General features: G+C 36.7%; 2 protein-coding genes across 3 annotated transcripts; one reads left to right on the top strand and one right to left on the bottom strand.

The window, feature by feature from the left end:
* The first annotated feature begins 2,472 nt into the window (after positions 1-2,472).
* LOC105057150 (DEAD-box ATP-dependent RNA helicase 18) lies at positions 2,473-14,334 on the top strand. 2 transcript variants are annotated; one of them, XM_010939633.4, is made up of 11 exons: positions 2,473-2,850; positions 4,719-4,955; positions 5,905-6,165; positions 8,049-8,128; positions 8,251-8,356; positions 8,453-8,566; positions 9,427-9,525; positions 9,613-9,702; positions 12,869-12,975; positions 13,044-13,187; positions 13,405-14,334. In XM_010939633.4, exons 1-11 carry the CDS (start codon positions 2,584-2,586, stop codon positions 13,859-13,861), a joined length of 1,962 nt encoding a protein of 653 aa, XP_010937935.1. In that variant the 5' UTR covers positions 2,473-2,583; the 3' UTR covers positions 13,862-14,334. The 2 variants fall into 2 exon arrangements, with proteins under 2 accessions (XP_010937935.1, XP_073104473.1); XM_073248372.1 differs by lacking the exon at positions 8,049-8,128 and having other exon boundaries at positions 8,303-8,356.
* Positions 14,335-15,238: 904 nt separating this feature from the next.
* Positions 15,239-17,229, bottom strand: LOC105057149 (LOB domain-containing protein 12-like). The gene is made up of 2 exons (XM_010939632.3): positions 16,976-17,229; positions 15,239-16,599 (listed from the first exon to the last, which is right to left on the bottom strand). Exons 1-2 carry the CDS (start codon positions 17,129-17,131, stop codon positions 16,267-16,269), a joined length of 489 nt encoding a protein of 162 aa, XP_010937934.1. The 5' UTR covers positions 17,132-17,229; the 3' UTR covers positions 15,239-16,266.
* Positions 17,230-22,410: the final 5,181 nt, after the last annotated feature.

The following is a 22,410-nucleotide window of genomic DNA, read 5'->3' on the forward strand; positions in this document are numbered from 1 at the left end:
TGGAGAAAAGAGAAGAAATATACTACAATGTCAAAATCAACTGTAGTCATTGCAGTTCTTCAGAGTTAGAGCAGATGATAAGCATGGGTCAATTGCATCAAATTTCAACCAGATAAATGGCTGTGCAGGTGCAGTTGCACTCATCAATGGCACCTGCAATGTAAAGACCAACTACCAGAACCTGTTAATTAGACATAAACCTACTGGTGCCAGGGGAACTGCTTCTTCCCAATACATCCCCAGAGTATGGGTATTATGAGAAAATAAAAAGGTGAGTTTTGGTGTTTGCACCGAGAACTCCCATTCAGACTTACTACAATAGACGTACCAAGGGGGAAACCATAAACAACCTGTCACAGTACATCATGACAGATTTCAACCAAAAACAATATAATAGCACCCAACCTTTAAAGTTATATGCCACACTCTCAATGTGACATGCTTCTCTAACGGAGTGCTTCAACTTTCAAGAATAAGAAGTATGCTAAGAACTTAACCTTGTTCTTTGCGGCAAATTGAGCCAAAACTCCAAGGTTGGAACAGCCTGAATTAAAAGTAAAGGGAAAAACAGACCATCTTTACGACTATCAAAGCTTGCACTGCCATGCACTAATGCACATAAATCGATAAGCATTAGAAAATCATAATATATGAGAAAAATAGTATCCATATTATATCATGCTATAGAAATGAACATTGATTTCGATGCCAGTTTCATAGAGCTATTCGATGAATTAAGACGAACCATAGAGTTAGTGTTAAAATAGAATAGATCTCATTTGATTTACTTTAGACCAACTTCGCATTAAGGAGTCCAATACTCCAATATGCAAAGACAGCATAATTCAGCAAGGAAATTGAACTCAATAGTGGGAAACTTATATATATACTATTAATGAGAAATTACTAGGGATGGCAGTCGGGCAGGTTTTTTTTTGGATACCTGGTTCATTCCAAATGCTAATGGACCCATTTTGCAAGATACCCTGTAACAGGAGAATGAGAGAATTTTAACTCCAAATCTTTGGACATCCTAACCACTACCTTAACTAATAAGGCAGCTTGGTTCTATTTATAAATTGATTGATAATATATTTATACCCTTTAAATTCTTATATATAAAATACCAATACAAAACGCTAGCCTTGGTCTAAACTTTCCTTATTCGGCCGCCGCTCCGCCCCTCCCACCCGATTGAGACCCTGAGGACGGAAAAGAACAGAAGAAATCGTGGGAAAACATAGCAAAGATCAACGAAAATGAAAGGAAGGACGGAAAAAATTAAAAAGGTAAGAACTTTTCTCACGTAGATTGATTATTTTTTTTCTTTTTTTTTATTTTATTATCTTTTTCAGAGATACGTGGGTAAGAAGAGCACCTGAGCAAGATCGAAAGGGTTTTTTCGGTTCCAGACGTCTGGTAATCCGGTTGAGTTTTCTCAAGCAAATAAGATTTGGTGCGAGTTGTGGCGGAATAAGTGGTCTTTGAGGTTTCAAGAGCTTAATCTTGACGAGAGTTGGACTGGCAATTCGTGTTCATCGGTCGTATATGGATCATCTTGATATAAAAATATAATATAAATTAATTTAATTTAAATATATTTTATTTAATTAAACAGATCGATATATAAAATAAGAATACGATACGAATATATATGGATTGATACAATACGATCTGTCTGGCACAATCAATAATACGATCTATCTAATAATTTATTTAATTATTTAATTTATTTATAAAATTTAATAAATATAATAAAAAATTAATTAAATTATTAAAATAATATAAAAATAATTTAATTATCTGCTACGTTAATTCATAGTTCTGAATTTATTCATTGTTTGTTTTAAATTATGATTATAATTTTTTAATTTTTCTCATTTATTTTTAAATTATTTTAAAATAAATATATTTAATATGTTTAGACATGTCGGATAATTTATTAATTTGTTATGATCAATTCCATCAAATGGATCAAAATGAATTATGCGGATCAATCCATTGAACGTATTAATTTATCGTGTTATAAATAGGTCAATTCATTTATGATCCGAATCTATTTATTTTAAATCTAAATTTATCTAAATATGTATCATATCGTATCGTATTTGTATCAAGATCGTATGAAAAATTATCAATTTTAGATAAAAATATAATATTTCTTAGTAATCAGGAATTTTTGACCGAAAATATTCTTCTTTGTACAAAATTTTTGAAGTTCCATTCATTCTCATGATGATATGAATATAAATTAGCGTGAACCGGGCGGATTCGGGTATATCAATTTTAAATGGTCCGGGTTTGGGACCTATAGTTGATTTCGTAATCCGGTATGGAACAGATACGGATAGTAAGAATTTAAACGGATCCGGATACGGCTAGGGCAAATTTTGCGGGTACCCTACCCGTTGCCATCCGGACAAATTACGACTTTACAATAGTTTTTGCGAATAACACCTTTTTAATAGTAAACATTTTTCATAACGGTACGTAAGGCGGCATGGTGCCCTGGAGTCTCTCCCGAAACCCTAGTCTGAGCACCGAAACGGGGAAGGCCTCCCTGGCGAGAAAGTTGGGGAAGTCATGGTGGACTCCGAGCCCTCGAACCGAGCGCTGACGACCACTCGCTTCTCCGAGCTGAAGCCCCCTATATCGGAGCCCGTTATCCAAGCGCTAACCGCTGCTGGCTTCCACCTCTGCACGCCGGTCCAAGCCGCGACCATCCCCTTGCTCTGCTCCTACAAAGATGTCGCCGTCGACGCCGCCACCGGCTCCGGTAAAACCCTCGCCTTTATCGTGCCCTTTGTCGAGATCCTCCGCCGATGCCCCTCTCCCCCCAAATCCCACCAGGTTCCTATCTTCCTATCTCTCTGTGTCTCAATCTGTAGAAATAGTTGGTTCTTAAATTTTTGTTTGTTGGATGTTGGATCTTGAAATAGTTTTTTAATTTGGACTTGCACAAAATTTGGTCTTGGAATTCTGTCGTGGATTTTTTTAATTTGATAGGATGGAGGTGAAGTAAGGTAAGTAGCACGGTAGACGTTTATTGGAAATTTTTTAATTTTAATTTTTTTTGATTGCAGTAACCAGCTTGAAACCCTGGCTGATTCTAAAGAATAGGAATGGAAAAGGCAACTGCGACAATTTTGAATTATCACCAAGAAAGGAATTGTCTGTTAAGTTTTTGTTTTTGGAAAGTGGAACTTAGACACAAGATAGGGAAAATGGAAGAAAAAAGGATGCTATTGAGTTGATTTTGTTTGCTATTATTGGGAAGGATACGCACTTGGGTGGAGCTGGGTATGTTTGATTTATTTTCGGGTGATTGTTGTGTGAAAGTCTGGTGATCATGAAGATCCTGCGAATGGTGTTGTTATTGATAAAATTCTGCTAGGATATGCTATTTGTTAGTTATAGTTACAGATATGGAAGTAGGTAGAATTCTTTAGACGATGCTATTCTCATGTGTAGCTCAAGAGGACACTAAGATGAAGCTTGAGACTCTAAAATACAATATGAAATTAAATATTTTGGACTTCTACTGGGAAGACTGAAATGAGATACTCGTTGGATTTGGATGAGACCATCATGGTTTGTCACAAAATATTATCTTTTGCCGGAAGAGATTAAAATAGATACTCTATGACTAGATCCCATTAGAATTGGCTTGAACTGTTTGAAATGAGGCAATACTTATATAAGATTGATGGATTGGCTGTAATTGAAACATATCAGACCCTAGGCTAGCTGAAATTGGTTCTGAATTCCTACTCTTAAGCCTCTTTAGGATCCTTTGATGTAATAAACTTTAAGCTTGTGCCAAAGAAAAAGGTAAAATGTAAAACAGAATGAAGGAATGTTTCAAGGCCCCTTGGTTGACTGTCATGAGTTACACTTGTGTTGTACAATGGGCTCTTGGGCAAAATCAAATTTATCACTTATATATCTTTGAGAATATCATGTGTACCATGTCTCGTCATTTTTCAGACGTTCTGTTGGAATAAGCTGTCCTTGTTGTGACCATACGACTAATTTTATTTAAGTCAGTGTCCAATTGTAAAGAAGGTCAAATTGAGTCATATAGAGGATTTAAAGATGACAATATCTTATATGAGTAAAATATAGTATTGTTACATATTTTTCTATATGAGTAGGAGAGCAAATTACTATCAGATATACATGAGTCTACTTTCCACTACTTTTTTAGCTTGGTTGATTTGGTGCCTGGATTAACTCACCTACAATCTTCATTGCATAGTGTTGTTGGCATATGTACTGTGCTGGTCATCGATTGACATGGCTTGGCATGTGATATTTTAACCTTTCTCTTGTCATGTGCTAAAGTAGATATGCTTATGTAAAATGATTTGCTTTGTATATTAACTTAAGTTATAGCCATGCGAGCTAAAAGGTTTATGATAACTGATGATCACCATATGACAATACCACTCATACGTTTGCTTTATGTGAGTGCATGTATTCTGGGTTGTACTTCTTATTGTGCTAATGTTTCTGGAAGTTTCCAAGCGAACACATGGCCCGCATTGTTTATAATTTGTTTAAACATAAGAAATTCTGATTGCTGGTTTGATTTAAATAAATTGATTATTCACCAGCTATATTTGGCACATAGTTGTTGTGGTTAAAATTTGAATACATTTCTTATAACTATGATGATATCGTTCAGTGGTATCTAAGTGTGCACCTGTGTATATCAGGTCATGGGAATGATAATCTCTCCAACACGTGAATTATCATCACAAATATACCATGTTGCACAGCCTTTCTTCTCAACGATGCCAAATGTTAAATCTATGCTTCTTGTTGGAGGGGTGGACATTAAAACTGATGTAAGGAAATTAGAAGATGAAGGTGCAAACATTCTAGTGGGCACACCTGGCAAGCTACATGATGTGATGGAGCGTCTAGACATCCTAGATTTCCGGTCACTTGAGGTATTTTTTTTTGCTTATTGGTTTCATTGATGTAAAAATTTTAATTGTTAAAGTTATAAAAAAAGACATGGATTACTTAGGCAAGACAATGAATGATTAATAGGGTTTAGTTAACTTGCTTATTTTTTCCTATATATTAATGTTTTTATTCTTATATAGATCCATGACATTATAAAAAAAGTGATTGGGCTTAAAAACATCCTTCATATATCAAAAGTTTCATTCTTCATGGCTCAGTCTAATCTTCCTATGGCTATATGAGATGTGCCAACCCTACCACTGTAGTGCAAACTCGTGTTTTTAGTTTTATGCCAATCATGCATGCCCACTAAATTCTCAACATGGCCATTTCATGATACATAGAGCTTCCCACCAAAGAAAAAGGACAAACAGAAAAATATAAAATATGCAAAGACACCAACTGAATTGTCCCTTTTGATAATAGCTGTCCTTCAAACCGTGCTTCTTTTAGATTACAACCATCAATGAATGTACCTTTTGTGCTTTTTACTAAAATGGTTCTAAAGCCTGATATAGGACAATGCTATCTTCTGGATGTGCAATTAGTTTTTTTTTTTTTTTGGGGCTGACTCATGACATACCTTCTGCAATGCCTTTACAAAATCCTGTCCATTTATGTTTGTATCACATTTAGGGAAAAGTGATTCATATATGTGAGATATTCATGAATGGGGGCAGTAGACAGCATGAGAGATTTGTTGTCTGCTAGAAATTTCTTTGTAGACATCTGAAGGATGTCTTTGTCCCTTCTTAGGTGGGATGACATCCCTCAATCTTCTATTCCCATATAATAGACCTGGTTTAGTGTCTCCCATAGGAACAGCATCTCTTGATTGCATGTGCCCATTCATATCTTAACACCGCATCTTAGATTGTAATGCATACATCAACCTTTTTTATTGCTTATTTTTATTTTGGCTATCAACAGATCCTTATTTTGGATGAGGCTGATAGACTCTTGGATATGGGATTTCAAAAGCAAATTACATCTATCATTTCTCGCTTGCCAAAGCTTCGTAGGACGGGCCTTTTTTCAGCTACTCAAACAGAGGCAGTTGAAGAGCTCTCTAGGGCAGGATTAAGAAATCCTGTTAGGGTTGAAGTTCGAACAGGAGCTAAACCACTACATAATTTGGAATCCGCACAGCAATCAACCACTTCTAGAACACCTTTGGGACTTCATATCGAGGTATGTTCATCAAAATATCTATTAATGTAATTAAAGATTTTATTTACGAATTCATGAAATACTCTCTTGCTGAGTATTCATCTTTTATTTATTTTGGTTATTGATACATTACACATGTAAATAAATTTGTTTTTCTCAATGTTCCTTTGATTTTTATGATAGATGTTTCATGTAAATCTGTATTAATGTTGGATTTTCTATCCAAAATGCTGGATCTTTCATTAGCCTAGGTGTTAACTGTTATCAATTTTCCTTCCCCTGAACTTTGCTATAATGCTTAACATTTTCCCCAGAAATTATTTTTTGCTGAACATACCTGGTTTGTCACATATCATTGGGTATAAGGGCAAAAATGGTGGACTATTGAAAAATTGTTCTATTTTGGTAATGAAAAAACAAATTTCGTGATTAGTTGTATATTGTCTTGTTATTGCATCAGTAAACGTGATAGTTTTTTATGCATATGAAAACATTGTATGGTTTAATTATAATTTTTATTTTGTTACTAATATTTTAATTTGTAATGCTGAAAGGTTTATTGGTTCCAAATCAAGCATTTATAAGTTCTTGAAGTTGAAAGCAAGCTTTTCAGTATTGATGCAAACAATTATGCAGAAACCAGTCATAAAAGATCTATTTCTAATCATGATTGCTAAATTTAAAATGGAATTTTTATAGAGTACATAGGATTTTTTTATTGATATTTTATTGCCTGACCCCAACTAGTTTGGGACTAAGGCTTAGTTGAGTTGTATAGGATTTTTTTCTTTTTTCTTTTTGTATCAGGCTGTTCTGCATAATAAAGGCCAGATAATGTTATTCATTTACTAGGGAGGAGCATGATGTGAGGCATTGACGTATTACACACCTTGATTGATTTAAAAGGTGCATTAGATCACTTGAGCAATCATAGACTAAGTCTTGCTAAAATTTTCCTAAAAACATTATGACCTTTAGTTTGCCCAGTGTCCTGGTACAAAACACTTGCCAACAATCATTCATGATTAGAATGGTTAACTATTTTCTCTACCTAATCTGCATGGAATATTTGACAAGTTTTCGGTTACAAAAGACACCTATCAAGCATTTCCAGTCAAACTCTATCTGGCAGTTGATCAACGATAAATGCTATATCAGTTTATCTTTCTAATAATTCATATTTCATGGAGTGAGCCTATATTTCAGATGCCACTTATGATAAATGTAGTATTTTTCATAAGTAAACCAAGCACTCAAATGATGCTTCCAGATTTCACCAATATAAGATGAAGTTATGTCTTGAGGTGGCTTGATAATGTGTAAAGGCTATATGCAGGTTGAGAGTGCAAAATCTCAAATGTTTATCGACAGATATCCAAGGATTTAAAACTCAGAATTAGGGCTTGTTAATTAAGGTTTTGAGCCTGTCTTCGTGCTATTTTATTACTCCCTCCCTGCTTCCTTTCACTCTGTGGTTTTTAATTGTTAGCAACGTAAAGTACATCATCCCTTCCATTAAATCATTAAATTCTGTTCTCACTTTGTGCTTCAAGATTCAGAAAGAACAATGGGATGCGGGAAACATTCATGGAAGAAAAGGAAAGTTTTTGTCTGTGGAGCATGGCTCAATTGATAGGTGTTGAGGTGACACATGAGCAATAAAAGAGATCCCCACCTAGTAAGGATTTTGGTAGCTTTTTCTTAAATTTTGACAGGGCAATAAAATCTTAATAACCACAAACACTTCTTTTAGGTATATTTACACCCTTATCAGATATAGTTTCTTGGTGTGTGATAAAATCTTATTTGAAGCATATTATGCTAATAGTGCTACCGATGTTATATAACATTTCTCCCCTCTCAGTCGCTTCACTTAAAACTGATTCTCATCTTTTATTGTGCAGTACCTGATATGTGAGGCAGAAAAGAAACCATCGCAGCTTGTTGATTTCCTGTCACAAAACATATCTAAAAAGATAATTATGTAAGAATATGCATGATCTAATAGATATATGATCTGCCTTTTTATCCACATGTCGAAGGTGGCATGGCTATAATTCATCCCTAACTTGTTACTTTAATTTCTGTTTATGTTTCTGATGACAGCTACTTCATGACATGTGCTTGTGTTGATTATTGGGGGCTTGTTCTTCCACAGCTTGCTGTTCTCAAAGGTTGTCCACTGATTCCTCTTCATGGGAGGATGAAACAGGTAAGGTAGACAATATAGTGAGATAAGTTGGTAATCTTTAACATTTTGAAAGGCTAAATGTGTTTTGGATTTAGCATCCTGTGCTTTTCTCTGAAGATTGCAAGGGAGAAAGCATTGGCATCATACACAGCACTTTCAAGTGGTATTCTGCTATGTACTGATGTAGCAGCAAGGGGACTTGACATTCCAGGTGTTGATTGGATTGTGCAGGTAGATCCTGGTGTAGTTTATCCAATAGTTTCTCCAAGTAAATTTTTGTTGTGATCTGTTTTTCAATCATATCAGTTGACATGTGGAATCTTAACTTAGAATTTTAAAAGAGAAATCATTAGTTTTCTTAGTTAGGTAGGTTCATATTGGTATCATCTTTGCATTTTGTTTCTTTGAGAAATTCAACTAAAATGGCAGCTTCCAGCAGCTTTGACGAATATACTGTAATCTTCATTCCAGAGGTCAGAGGCATAGATGTTAGCTGACGATCTATATATTTTCCCTAAATTTTCCTCTTGCTGCATCGATACTTTCCTCTCTCTGCTCTCACAATAAAACGCCTGTCATCTTTTCTACGCCTTTCCTTTTTTTTTTTTCCCTTCTTCTTGTCTTTTCATGTATGCTACTTGACTTCTCCAACATGAGAACACAAATGGCATGCATTTTTCCTCTCCCAACTTTCATGTCCTAAAATCAACATTAAATAGATTCAACAGACAAATTGGATAGATGATGGTCAAGAGCTTATTGTTATTCTTGAATATGTGTGGAAAATACCCTTAATGAGATTCTTTCCAATATTATATAATGAAAGTAACCTGTTTTTCTGGTCACCATATATTCTAATTATTTGAGTTTATCACTATATATTCTAATTATTTGAGTTTATCACTATATATTCTAATTATTTGAGTTTATCACTATTTGCAGTTAAGTAGATGTGCAATTTAATAACTTGAGAAGTAGTCTATTAATTTTAATCTCCTTTCTGTTATTTGTGGTTATATGTAAATCTTAATATTTACCATAATGTCTGCATTTTTCATGTTAGGAAATAAATTAATATGTTGTATGTGCAGTATGATCCCCCTCAAGATCCTAATGTGTTCGTACATAGAGTTGGTCGGACTGCACGAATTGGCAGACAAGGAAGTGCTGTCATATTTCTGTTACCAAAGGTTTGCTTAGGCATATGTTTGTGTGCTACAAAATGCCCCCTAGAAAAGTTATGCTGTCCTTTTGAGTTAAATGATATTTGCTTGCAGGAGGATGCTTATGTGGAGTTCTTGCGGTTAAGAAGGATCCCTCTTAAAGAGAGGGAGTGTTTCAGTGATGCCTTGAATATCATTCCTCAGGTGAGTATCTGTCCTCCAGGTCTATATCTTATGATTATATTTTCATTTGCATTTGTAAAAATATCGAATTTAATTTGTGACATACCTTTTCATTTCTGAGAGGTGCTTGTGTAATCCAAAATATTTGTTGTATTTTTGGGAATGTTCTAGTTGATCAGAATCTTAGAAAGCAGAACAAATGACAGTGTATACATGACATCTGCTACAGATGTTATTCGAAGGATCCAGCATCATGAGATAGTTCAAATCAAATTGCCTTTGCCACCTATGAAACCTTCTGTAGGTTTGTTAACCTATACCAACTTGTTGGATTGGTTTGATCTCTAAAACAGCCAGCAATAAACCTCCACTCCTCGCTAAAGAATGGGTGGTAACTCTCCTTAAACCACTCCAACCATGAAAAAGATAGGATTTATATTTGTCACACTTGATTGCAACTAAACACTGCATGATGAACTTTGCCAGCTGCAACGGCAGAGAGTGGGAGCTACCCTGAACGGATGATTTCTGCATTGAACACTTGAAAAGGTGGGAGGGGGGATTCTTTTTTATTTGGGGGTGGGGGTGGGGGTGGGGGGTGATCTTGACAAGTGTCTCCTAGGGAATGTAAGTGTGTTATAACAAACAGTTCTGAGGTAGGTCATGTATATTTAACTTGTCTGGTTATGGTATGCAAAGGTATACAGCAAGTAGTCCAAGTAATTTCATGTACCTGGAAGCCAATCCTTATGTGAAGAAAGGTTATTGTCATGGGATTAGAGACAAGTGCTTAAATTCAAGAATCTGATGTCACATATTTTTCATTTTTATGTAGTTCACAAAAAGATTGTGGTTGCTTGCTGAGTCAGCAGTGCAGAAACACTGTTGGATCTCCTTTACTTGTTTATTTTATTTTCATGTTAGAAATATCGATTCTTTAGCTATTTTGTGTTAGTACACCCCTTAATCTTTTATGCATCACTTTCTTAGTTGGTGCACACACTCACACTCTTGGACCATGGTATGATGGATGTATAGATGCGTGCATGGACCCATACACATGCATGATGTAACTTCTTGTCGAGTTGGTCCCTGTGTGGTGTTGTCTTCTGCATTCTCATTTTCGATGGTTTTTGAATCTGTATGTAGATTTATCCATTTATTTAAGATCTTAACAAATAATATGGTTGTGGGTTTTCCCTTTTCAGACTTGTTAGTTGAACTTGTCTTGCCAAAGGATTGCCAAATTTCAGAGATCCTTAACTATGTATCAACTTTGAAGATTTGACCAACCTATAGTGGTCCTGGTTTGATTCCACAAGAAGCCCTTGGTGCTGCTAGAATGGTTTGAATTAAATGAACTTTTCCTAAACGATGAATTTTGGCTGAGAGGAGATCGCAAGTGTCCATGACCTGACCACCTTACAACCTGTGATCAGTCAGTCTAGAATAGTTTTCTATGCTTCATTATCATCAAGTGGTTAAACTCATCTAATCCATGCATACTGGAAATATGTACCCACCTATATAAACAAATGTGATCGTGTTTACCTTTCTCTCTCTTTTTCTGGAATCACTTGGCATCTGCCACTTGCCCTCTTGGCTATCTTTGTGCGCCTTGGAGCTTTTGCTTGGTGCATGCTATTAGCGGATGATATAGTTAGCGGATGAAACTAAGGTTGAAGTTAATTGTAAGTTAGAATTATGGGGTGCATTAGAAGATAAGAGTTATCGGTTAAGTAGGATCAAATTGGAATATATGGAATGTAATTTTAGTAAAACTAGAAATAAAAATGGAGTCAAAATTGAAGATCATGAAGTTTCTAAGAGTGATCATTTTTGATATTTAGGTTCGATTATTCATGAGGAATGGGAGATTGAAGAGGATGTTATCCATAGGATTAGAGCATGTTAGTTAAAAGAGAGAAATTCAATTGGATATTATGTGATCATAGGAACATGCGCCAAAATGAGAATGTTGATATGGATGCATGGTTATATGAGAGAAGATAAAATAAGAAATGGAGTGATTTGATATATGTAGAATGAAAGAGAGGTAGAGGCAGATTGAAAATCATGTGTGATGAATTAGCAAGGAAGAACTTAATTTTGCTACATCTTCCAAAGAGTGTGTGGCCTTAAACAAAGTAGAATAGAGGAAAAGGATTCATGTGGTCTGAAATAGTTTGGGATTGAGGCTTGGTTGAGTTGAGTTGATTTGGTGGCTTTGGCTTGTGATGTCATGGTAATTCCCAAGCTTTCTTGTCATTGTATTCAATATTTCTCTCTCAGAGCTTCTTGTTCTGGAGTTGCCACCTCAAGCCAGCTTTCTCCTATTTTGAAGTCTTGTGTTACCTTCTGATGTACATGAACCTTTTGGAAGGTTTGTTTTGCCTTGGTTCCTTTTCTTTCTTTTTTCTCATATCAAGATATTTCAATACATAAAGTCATATTAGAATCCTTTTTTGTTCCTCTTGGTTTTATTTTGAGTCATTTTGGTAATTTTACTGTGTTTATTATCAAGTTTGACTCACCAAGAATTTGACACTTTCTTTTTGGCAAAACATGTTTGCTGTTTGGTAACTGTAATGCCCTGCAGACATCTTGAAATCAGTATCACTTTCTTAAAATTTAGCTTCTTTGTGAGCATTTATATTATTTGGTCAATTACCATTCCTGCTTGCATGGAGAAGATTGTATGTAGGGTCATCTGCTCCAGTCTTTAAAATGAGGTGATTGTTGCTGTTGATGGGCAGCAAGATTTTATCTTATGTTGTACATACGCATGGAATGTGACCTCAACGTCTATTAGCTTTTATTGCATTTGTCACCCTGTGCCTGCTCTGTGCAAGTTTTATGATAGGAAAACTTTATAGCCTATTATCTGTGACTCATATAATCTGGCCTGCTGTCACTCTGCAAAAGATGAACTCCATAACCTTTTTTGTTGCCAATCTCATAGGTAGGCTTTATGCATGTAGAAGCTCCATTGAAAAGAAGGATAAGCCTGCCTAAAGTCTGTTATGCTTTTATTCTTTCCATTATGCAATTGTCTTTTTTAATTCACAATTCTTTTCTATAAAGAGTGCAATCACACCCTTAATATATATTTAAACTTTATGCATCTTTGTCAAATCAAATTGCTAATCAAAGATCATCTTAAAGATCATGAGAATAACTGTCACAGATAAGATCTGCTGCAAAAGAAGATCGTGATGTCATGGAGAAGGGTCTTAAAGCATTCGTGTCATACATTCGTGCATATAAAGAGCACCATTGCTCGTACATCTTCAGGTAGTCACAATCCCTTCTTTCTTAATCATCTATAATTTTTTTGAAGTTCTTAATAACTTGCTTTTTAGGTGGAAAGAACTAGAAATTGGGAAATTGGCTATGGGATATGGCTTACTGCAGATCCCTTCTATGCCAGAGGTGAAACATCACTCTCTCTCAGTTGACGGTTTTTCTCCTGAGGATGATATTGATGTTACTCAGATTAAGTACAAGTAAGCAATTCTTTATGGGCAATATTAGCTCTCTGTTCTATAATTCTTCTCATTTTCCAGTCAGCACCATCTTTGTGGTAGTCTTTGGTCGCCATTGCCTATTCCACCATTGCATTACGTGCATGAGGCTGTTGTGCCTAGGAATGATTTGGTTTATTCCTATTTGCAATCCTCATTTTTTTTAATTCTAAAATTGCTTACTAATGTTTGGATTTAGGGACAAGGCTAGGGAGAAACAAAGGCAAAAGGCTTTGCAAAGGAAGGAAGCAGAATCCCGGCAGGGGCCAAAATCAGAAAGAGTGAAGCAAATCCCAGATGGTTCTATTACTGTTACGAGAAAGAAAACAGGTAGGCAACGCAAAGCAACTCAGACAAAGGAGGATGATGAAGAGTTAGAGCAGGACTATCGCTTACTGAAAAAGCTGAAGAGAGGGGAGATTGATGAAAGCGAGTACGAAAAGCTTACTGGTTTTGGAATCTTTGAGGAACGGGTTTCATCAGACAGCAACATGGATGACTGTGGTGTGAAAACCTCCACGGTATGGAAAAACAGAAAATCGAAGCTAAAACAGAGAGGAAATGCAAAAAATTCTGGAGGAAGAATAGGGGATCGCAAAAGTACTAGCCATTTGAAGATGAATTCAAAAACCAAGATTAATAAAAGAAAGAAGTAACAAGTTATAATATGCCATGCTGCTTTATGACTGCTTCTGGATGATTCAGATTGAGTCACAGGGATTGTGCAGCATATAAGCGGAAGTGACTTGATTGCGCTGTAGCCAGATCTAGCCTTCATGGAAATAGCTGGTAGCATCTGCCATGCATTTTTTGGGTGATATTGTTTTTGTTCTATGGCTTCTCAAAACAATCCTTGGACTTTGATCAAAAGTAAGGTTATGACATGGGCAGAAACAGGTTCGAATTTTAATGAAGTTAGTGACTCCAGTTTTCACTTTCATGTAGATGGTGCTCGGCGGACAATTATTCCCCCTATAATTTAGTTTTGTATTATGGCACTTCTCAAATTCGCTGCCTTAACAAGACAGAACCATAAACACCCTCATGCATCCAGAGAGGGCTATGTACTTATCTGAATTTTTGTAACATTAACATGCAAGAATGATGAGAAACGTTATATCTGCTTCTACTGGAGAGTTCATGAATCAGTTGACTTGAATTATTCTTATTGGTAATTGATAGTAAATGTGGTTAAACTAGGATGGCAGCATCTGCAGCTGCTTACTTGATCTAGCATCAATATTCACCAAATCAGTCACGATAGGTGTTTTGCCAGCTTCTGTTGTTGTAAAGAGCCACTTGGTGGTCACTTGTGGACTCTATGGCAATTACAGAAACCTGATCATAATTTTCCGAAGAATTTGATATAGCTAACAATGTAAAAGCTAATATTTCTTGACTCAGGTTTTGCACCCTTCCTCTAGGTCATGAAGCCTAATTGTTCCACCTTTCTCTCACCATCGGCCCCCTATATTTGCTTGTGATCTACACAGCTTTGAATTGGTCTTTAGCAGGGTGATTGCCAGAAAGTTTGGATGCAGATCTTAGCTTTGAAAATGATTTCCTTTTGCCACCTCACATTGTTAGTCTACATGAGGTGTATCTCAGAATGTGGTGATTTTACCTAATTTGTACAAAGGGAAAAAAGAGCTTTTCCATCTGAACAAGAATTACTCCTATTACCAAAAAAAAAAAAAAAAGAGCTTTTGTTATCGTAGCTACAATTCACCCAATATTGTCATCAGAAAGGAATATTTGCATCAATAACGAGAATTATGCTGTTGATTTCACCTCGATGACAGTAGCAATGCTATTATCAGAACATGGGTTAACCTCATCCAGGCCATTTCAATAAAAGGGAAGAACAAACTTCTGACAGTCAAAGAACATTTGGAAAAAAAAAAAACAAAAAACTGTTTTATCAGCATATGACCAAGGATCCAGAGGGACAGATAATGGACAAACTCTTTCAAGTTATTAATCACGTTCAAGTCCAAGTTAACTTCCATATGGAGCTCAAAGACGTTTTACAATCTCAGCTCTGGAATAATTATAAAGAAATGGCCTTTAAACAGTAATAAAAAAAAAACCCAATCAATTATCAGGCAATCCCACAGTTCTACTGTACCAGAACACAGAAGATAGATTTAGCAATTTGTCAGCAGAGGGCGGCAAGGTCTGCGCGACGGCATAAGTAGGAGAAGGATGGCCGATTTGGCCTCAAAAGTCATGCATTCTTCAATGTGATCATCGGACCTATTCTTCAATTCCTGCAAATCAATCATTATAGAGATATTAGTTATTAGCATGCTGCCTCCAATGATAATTCCACTTATAAAGGAACTTATTATGTAGGCAGATAGACGTTCAACACCAGAGTGGAACGTCTCTGTTGAGATATTTGTCTGAGCCTTTTTCTTCCTAGCTTAGCTCGATCCTTTAATCACATTAGGATAATATGTCCATATATATATATTCATGGGCATTTCATTCCTGCCATTGCCCTTGCAATCCTACGTGGCACGGATGGAGATTGGTCAGTATGTGGAAGGCCAGCTTTTGGATGGAGGGGGTACTGCATCTTCCAACCTTTTAATTCCTGGGTTTGTTTGGCCCACAAGAGGCATGTGATGCAATGGGTGGGGCTGCAGAGCTGAATGCAACCATGAAAGCGTTAGGTGGTAATTAATTCATAAGGAAAGCCAATCTTGCATTCAGGACTAACCTCTGCCTCTAGAAGACTAGAATTTGGTTTTTGCCATGGGCAATTGTCTGTCTTGCTTTAATTTAACATGAATGGCTCAAATTTGCATCAATGATTTGGATTAACCTTTGTTAAGATGAGGAGTTGCCAAGCTAATTTATGAGTATAATTTATAGAAGGGAAAAGGAAAGAAGGAGATCGCTTCTCATAAAAGAAGATAAAAACCTCAGATTAAGGCTGATATATAATTTCATAGAAGGCCCTCTCTCCCTCTCCCTACCTCTCTCCATGGATGACCAAGTAAGAAAACAACAACAACAACAAATTACATTTCATTGCTATAGAAGAGAAACAAATCTATGTCCAAAGAGATTCTCGTTTGAGAGGTTCCTGAGCTACATTGCTGGAGGAGCCATAGTTCATCAACTGAGGCATGCCATTAAGATTATTTTGCATCAGAAAAGGCTCGTCATCAGGGTCCATCTGCTGATCAGTCGCCGATGGCTCCTGCTGCATTGGAATGCAAAGGATCTCAGCTTGGGCAACAGCGAGCTGCATCTGAAGCTCAGACACTTTATTCTGAAGGTAAGATATAGCCCCCACACAGCCATAAACCGGGTCTCTCATCCTTGCGTCGGCCTCATAGACTAAGCTTCTCACGGCATCTTCTCTCTGATGAACCGGAAGCTCCTACAGCCAATGACAACCGGGTAAATGAAGAATCGTAATTCACATAAATGAAACAGTAAAATGTAAGCATGATCCAATGGTGAGAAGAGTATCACCAACTAGAACGTTAACTAGCTAATATATGTTGGTTAGAATTAGTTGATTATGAAGGACTTCCGAAGAAAGGATTAACCATTGTGGGAGAGCATAGCTTCGGCATATACCTAAAGGTGCAGTTGCACTCGTTTACATGGACATGTCCATGCTTCGTTGCATGTTGCCCATGGGCACATGAAGGTTGCGAGATAATGATTTTTTGAGGGAATATATTATGCAACAAAGTAGTTAATCAAATGTAAACACTATATGGATAGAAGGGTGAGAGAGAGAGAGAGACCTGCAGCATCTTGCTAATGTTGCTCGCACCAAAGACCTTGTGAACGATGGCAAACCTGTGAGGGTCATCTGAAGGGAAAAAGGGGGCAAAGATGCAGTCCTTGGTGCAGCGCCTCCGTAAAAGTTTGCAGGAAGCGCATGGGGAACTCCCACCCATTTTCTATGAGTTATCACGAGAAGTAGAGAGAGATGGAGGAAGATATGGAGTTAGGTATGGTGAGAGTAGTGCTTCCCAAGGGGAGCTGAAGGTAGACGGGGAAGGGTGTGCATGCTAATTTATAATGAGGATTGCGAAGCTGATTGGATATAAAAAAAATGTAAAAGAGGAGGGACCAAGTCCTCGGGTTTCCAAGAGACCTCGTAAACGAGACTTCCAGTACTGGCCACGAAACGCTGGCGTAGTTGTCATGAAGATTAAAAGATAGAAACAACCGACTATTTCTATTGATACCACCAGAAAATTCATCATTAGGATCTTTATTCCAACTGAGTAAGCGATCGAGTTCGATAAATTAAGTTTAAAACCTTGCCATAGTTTGTTCTATCTGCAAGCATGTGTCCATGTGATGACTTTATGAGGTCCATTGCATACTATACATGGTCAAGATGCAGCAACTAATCCTACATTTTAGCTATATACACAGGTCTACATCGTGTCCACCCCATGATTAGCATCTTAATAGGGTTTTAAAGAAGCTTAATGGATTTTCATATTAAACAAGTGGCCGGTGCATCTGGTACAAGAAGTAGCAACTGGTTTATATATAAAACTTTCATCTAACCGTGTCCACGCTATGCATTGTACTCGCATGGAAATTTTTACAAGTGCATTAATAAGTTTATTTAAGACTTTCAGAAACTCATAGTTAATTAGAAGGAAAGTTCACCATAAAAGGGTAAATATTTGCTTAGTTTGGAGCAAGCTATAAATCAATAGGATCAAACCCAATCACTTTTTATTCGTTCGAATTCCAAACGTTTATTCTCTCCAAGGAGTAACATAAGATTATGCAAATGATCAGCTATGTAGGAATGACAATGTGCTAACCTACCCATGTATAAGTTTACAACTAGTTGTAAAATGAAGGTCAAGATGCCACTAATTCCAATTGAATATCTGATACAAATGGAAAATTAACAAAATTAATTTGCTAAAGAAAAAAATATATTCAGAAAAATAAACTCTGACGGTTACAATAGCTACAATTGTTTAGTGTGGGTATATATACTAGAATTTAGTTAATTTCTCTAAAAGGCAAGCATATGATTTCTCCAATCAAAAGAATCATTTCTTATGTAAAAAGCCTTTTTACTTCCGTAGACCGGCTTGTACTGATCCCGACTTAATTAGCATTAATGAGGCCAATAATATACGACAAGAACACAGCTGGTTTCCCATTTTCTTCATCTATACGCATCATTTGCACAGCACGATCGAGATTAGTTAATTAAGTAGAAGTGAAGAAAGGAACCTTAGGAACCATACGAAACTATGCAAGTAAATAATAAAACATTGCTTCTTGTAGGTCCAGAAACCGAGGTGGTGAAGAAAGGTGGGAATAAAGTCGTAAAGAATAAGAAATGAGTGGTGAAGGTGGTGACCATCACTGCGCGGGAAATGGCTCTCAGCCCTTGTTCACTCTGTAGCTAAGTGGGGATATAGAATCTCTATAGATAAGGGTGTGGAAGCGATGCAATATACACACACAAATATTATGTGTGTGTGTATATATATATTTATATATATATATATAGAAAGAGAGAGAGAGAGAGAGAGGGAGGGAGGGAGATACTATGTGCATGACTATATATATGTATATATATATACATAGAGAGAGAGAGAGGGAGAGAGAGAGGCTCGACGTGAATGTTCTTGGCACACATACACGCGGGCACACCTCTCTCTCTCTCTCCCCCTCTTTCTCCCCAAGGATACAGAGCTCCTCGCCAAGAGCTGGTATGCAATTATGGAGTGGAGCCCGCCAAGGAGAAGTAGCCGATGGCCACTTCCCAGGGTCCACCTTGTTGAGGCACATTTGGCATTTCGACCCTGAAGTGAAATGAGTCCAAGAAACCAATTTGAAAAGGTATTTTATTTTAGTTTTATGATTTCAGGTTACTTGTACATGATGTATACTGCCATCTTATTCTCAAATGAAGATAAAGTATCTATTATATTTTATCTTGAGTATCATGGTCTTAATTGTACTTGAAGTATTAGCTACATTTGTTTCTCTTCTAGAATGGTGAGCAGAAACTGAGACTTAGTTATGTTGAATTTTTTATAACTCTTTTCTAAATATTCTAATCCATATATATATCTTTTTTCTTTTTTATTTTGTTATGTAAATCTTTGTTATCAATAAATTCTGATGGCATTTGTCTTTTTCATCATAAAAAAATATTATATTAAAAAAAAATTAAATCTGAAGGATTAAGAGATGGGAAGAGATCGTTCTCTACTCCCAATATTTAAGTGATTTGAGAAGATGTGCGTATGAATGAACTTTGGATTTATCTGTGGATCATGATGCCAGCAAGATTCTTCTTAAATACTTAATGGTCATCTACTACCATAAAATTTTTAATATCGAATTGCTGAAAAATGCGGCAAAAGCTAGCTGAAATAACTGTATGTCTATTGTTTATGTTACTATCATCCGTCCGGGTGCTAATAGTTTTTACTAAGAGATTCACTCCCTCCTCTGTAACATTGAATAAGATCACACTAGAGCTGCACCATTAATTTGTGCTTGATTAGATGACATGATCGAGCAACCAATAAGGTCTGAATGATCTCATAAATGGAAGCATGCATATACGCAATACAAACCTTGTCATCAATCATTGACGTACCAGAACATGCAAGTAGCTACTGTATTTTTTATGCACAGACCGTAATGCAATGCATGAACTATGCACTTCCCTTCACACTTGAGAACATATAGTTGGAATGCTGGGTGCATTGCGTAGGCAGCCAAATATAATTTGACCTTGGTCCATATTTAAAGGGTGCTTGGTTAGAAGAAGTCTCATTCCGATTTCAATTTTGGAATGGAACGGAAATAACTCAATCTATATAGAACTCAATCCCTACTTTCATCTATAGATTCAAATTTTTATTCTAATTCTGATTTCAATTTTTATTTCGATCACGAATCAAATATTTTGAAAAATTTGATCATTCCAATTTCGATTCCCAATCATTTTAATTTCAATTTGAATTTCGATTCCGACCATGAACCCAGCATCTAGCCATAGTTTGAATTCATAATTCATTTTTTTAATTTTAATTTTTATTTTACTGAGGTGAGTTTGCTTAAGTTATGCCAGGATATACCCCTTTTTTTTTTCCTCTCTGGTGAAGAGAAGATATTCTGTTATATTGATTATATATAAATAAAAACTAAAGTTTTATACAATGCAAGGCTTCTGGTGCCATGGTTTGGATACATCTAGATATATAGATCGATAATAATATGAAAAACAATATAAAGAAAGAGAGAGAGATCATGGAATAATCTATGCCGCAGAATCAATTAATAACCTACATGTATACTAGGCTAAACCAAGTGAAGAATGCCAGGAATATTCCATGGCAAACAAACCAGGCAACCAGCAGGTTCATCTTAAATTTTATGAGGCATGATGAGCTATTGATCAGTTGTGTCATATTATCTACTGCTTTAATATACACATGTTTTTGTGCATGCAAGCATGCATGCGTGTACGTGCATATGAGACTACACATGACAAACCAATGTAAGCATAACAACCTTCTTTCGATTTCCATTGTTGCCACCAGTCTGATTCCAGCGATAATATCCAAAATTTATACCATCCATGGATCCTTCTACGGGCCATTTATTCTATTGTGGACGACTTCAATATAAACAAGAAAGAGAGAAACAAACGGTCAGACAGCACGCAAGCTAAGCACATCTAAGGGTTGATCAATAACCCTCCAAACATGATCAAGAGATGGAGCCTCTTAATGAGATCCGACATCAAATTGAGGCATAGAGATTATAAATGAAAACAGCCGACTTCGAGGGTGGGTGGGCGATAAAAATTATTCCAAGGCTGAAACCACAAGCTTCTTCTGGCCAAGTCCTACGCCCATCGCCCTAGCATTTAAAGCTCTCACGTGACAGCCTTCAAAACCAACCTTATCATTTGCTCATCCGTTACGTACGTCCTCAGTCCTTACACTTGAAAAAGAATTGATATTGGAAACTCCATAATATTTGAGCTCAAAACACGAGGGAGGAGAAATCTCTGCAGGAAACAAAAAGAGAAACAGACATCTTCCGTTTGCTTAGAGAGAGAAACGCATGCGACCTTGCAATTAATGAGGAGGCTCCTTTTGGATGAATAAGTCTCCCCCCGCCCCACAACAAAAGTGTTGTGAGATTGGAAGTAGCATCTACGTACCAGTACAGCACGGTGTCACGAGTACCGCACCATCACATGGTGAACTCGAGCAATGGTAGGTACATACTGGCTGATGAATTTAATAAGCTTTGTTTTGAAGCAACTGAGTCAGCTCTAGCTAGTTGGGTTCTTAAAGCAGCAGGCCTAGTCAGGCAAGGGAGATCAGTCTGACTCTGGTTACGTGAACTCGAGCACGGCATAGAGAAATGGAGATCGGACCATAGATCGCCATTGGCATTCTGTTCCTAATTCTAGCTTTCCATAGTTGTTTGTTATGGAGTCCTTTACTTTGTGTAGAAGAAGAAGAAAGAAGAAAGCTTAATTGTGTGGAAAGGATTATAGATAATTAAAGACTAATTGTAGCATGCCAGTAGCGTGGCAGTCCAAGCAGGTTTCAAGTTTCCCTGTGAAAATCCATGCAGCAGTAGAATCCACAAACGTACGTAGCATAAATAATTTAACAGAACATTGGCACACGGCCCCAGTCACATGATATTTACCTCTCAAAGTTGATATAACTTAAATGTTGTTATTTCTTCCGAAAAACGTTCATATTTTAAAAGACTTTGCTTGACAGAAGGCATCTACCGGGCGTTGCACGAGGGCCCAAAAGTTTGCATCAAGTCGTAGAGTTTTAGCATGGTTCATTCATCATGACATCGTAGCCCACAAGTAACTGGTGAACAACACGGTCATCGGATTGTGAAGTGCCGGTCTCCCCGTACCCGTTCGGCCCAGACTTATACACAACGGAGTCAGAACCCGCCTATTTTTTATCGAAACGGAAACTTATAAAAAGTGAAGCTACTCATGAGATATCATGTGGAAACTCACACCCAAGCAACAGGATGGCAGGCAGGTACCGTACGAAGAAATTTTGGGAGGAAACGTATCACGCACTAAACGTGCCCGTAAATCGAAAAAGACGGTATTTCCCGCACTCGGATTCCACAGAGTCCACCCGGTTTCGTAGAATCATAAAAACCAAGATAAAAATATATA

The sequence above is a fragment of the Elaeis guineensis genome, chromosome 14, assembly GCF_000442705.2.
Source record: "Elaeis guineensis isolate ETL-2024a chromosome 14, EG11, whole genome shotgun sequence".
Lineage (NCBI taxonomy): Eukaryota > Viridiplantae > Streptophyta > Magnoliopsida > Arecales > Arecaceae > Elaeis > Elaeis guineensis.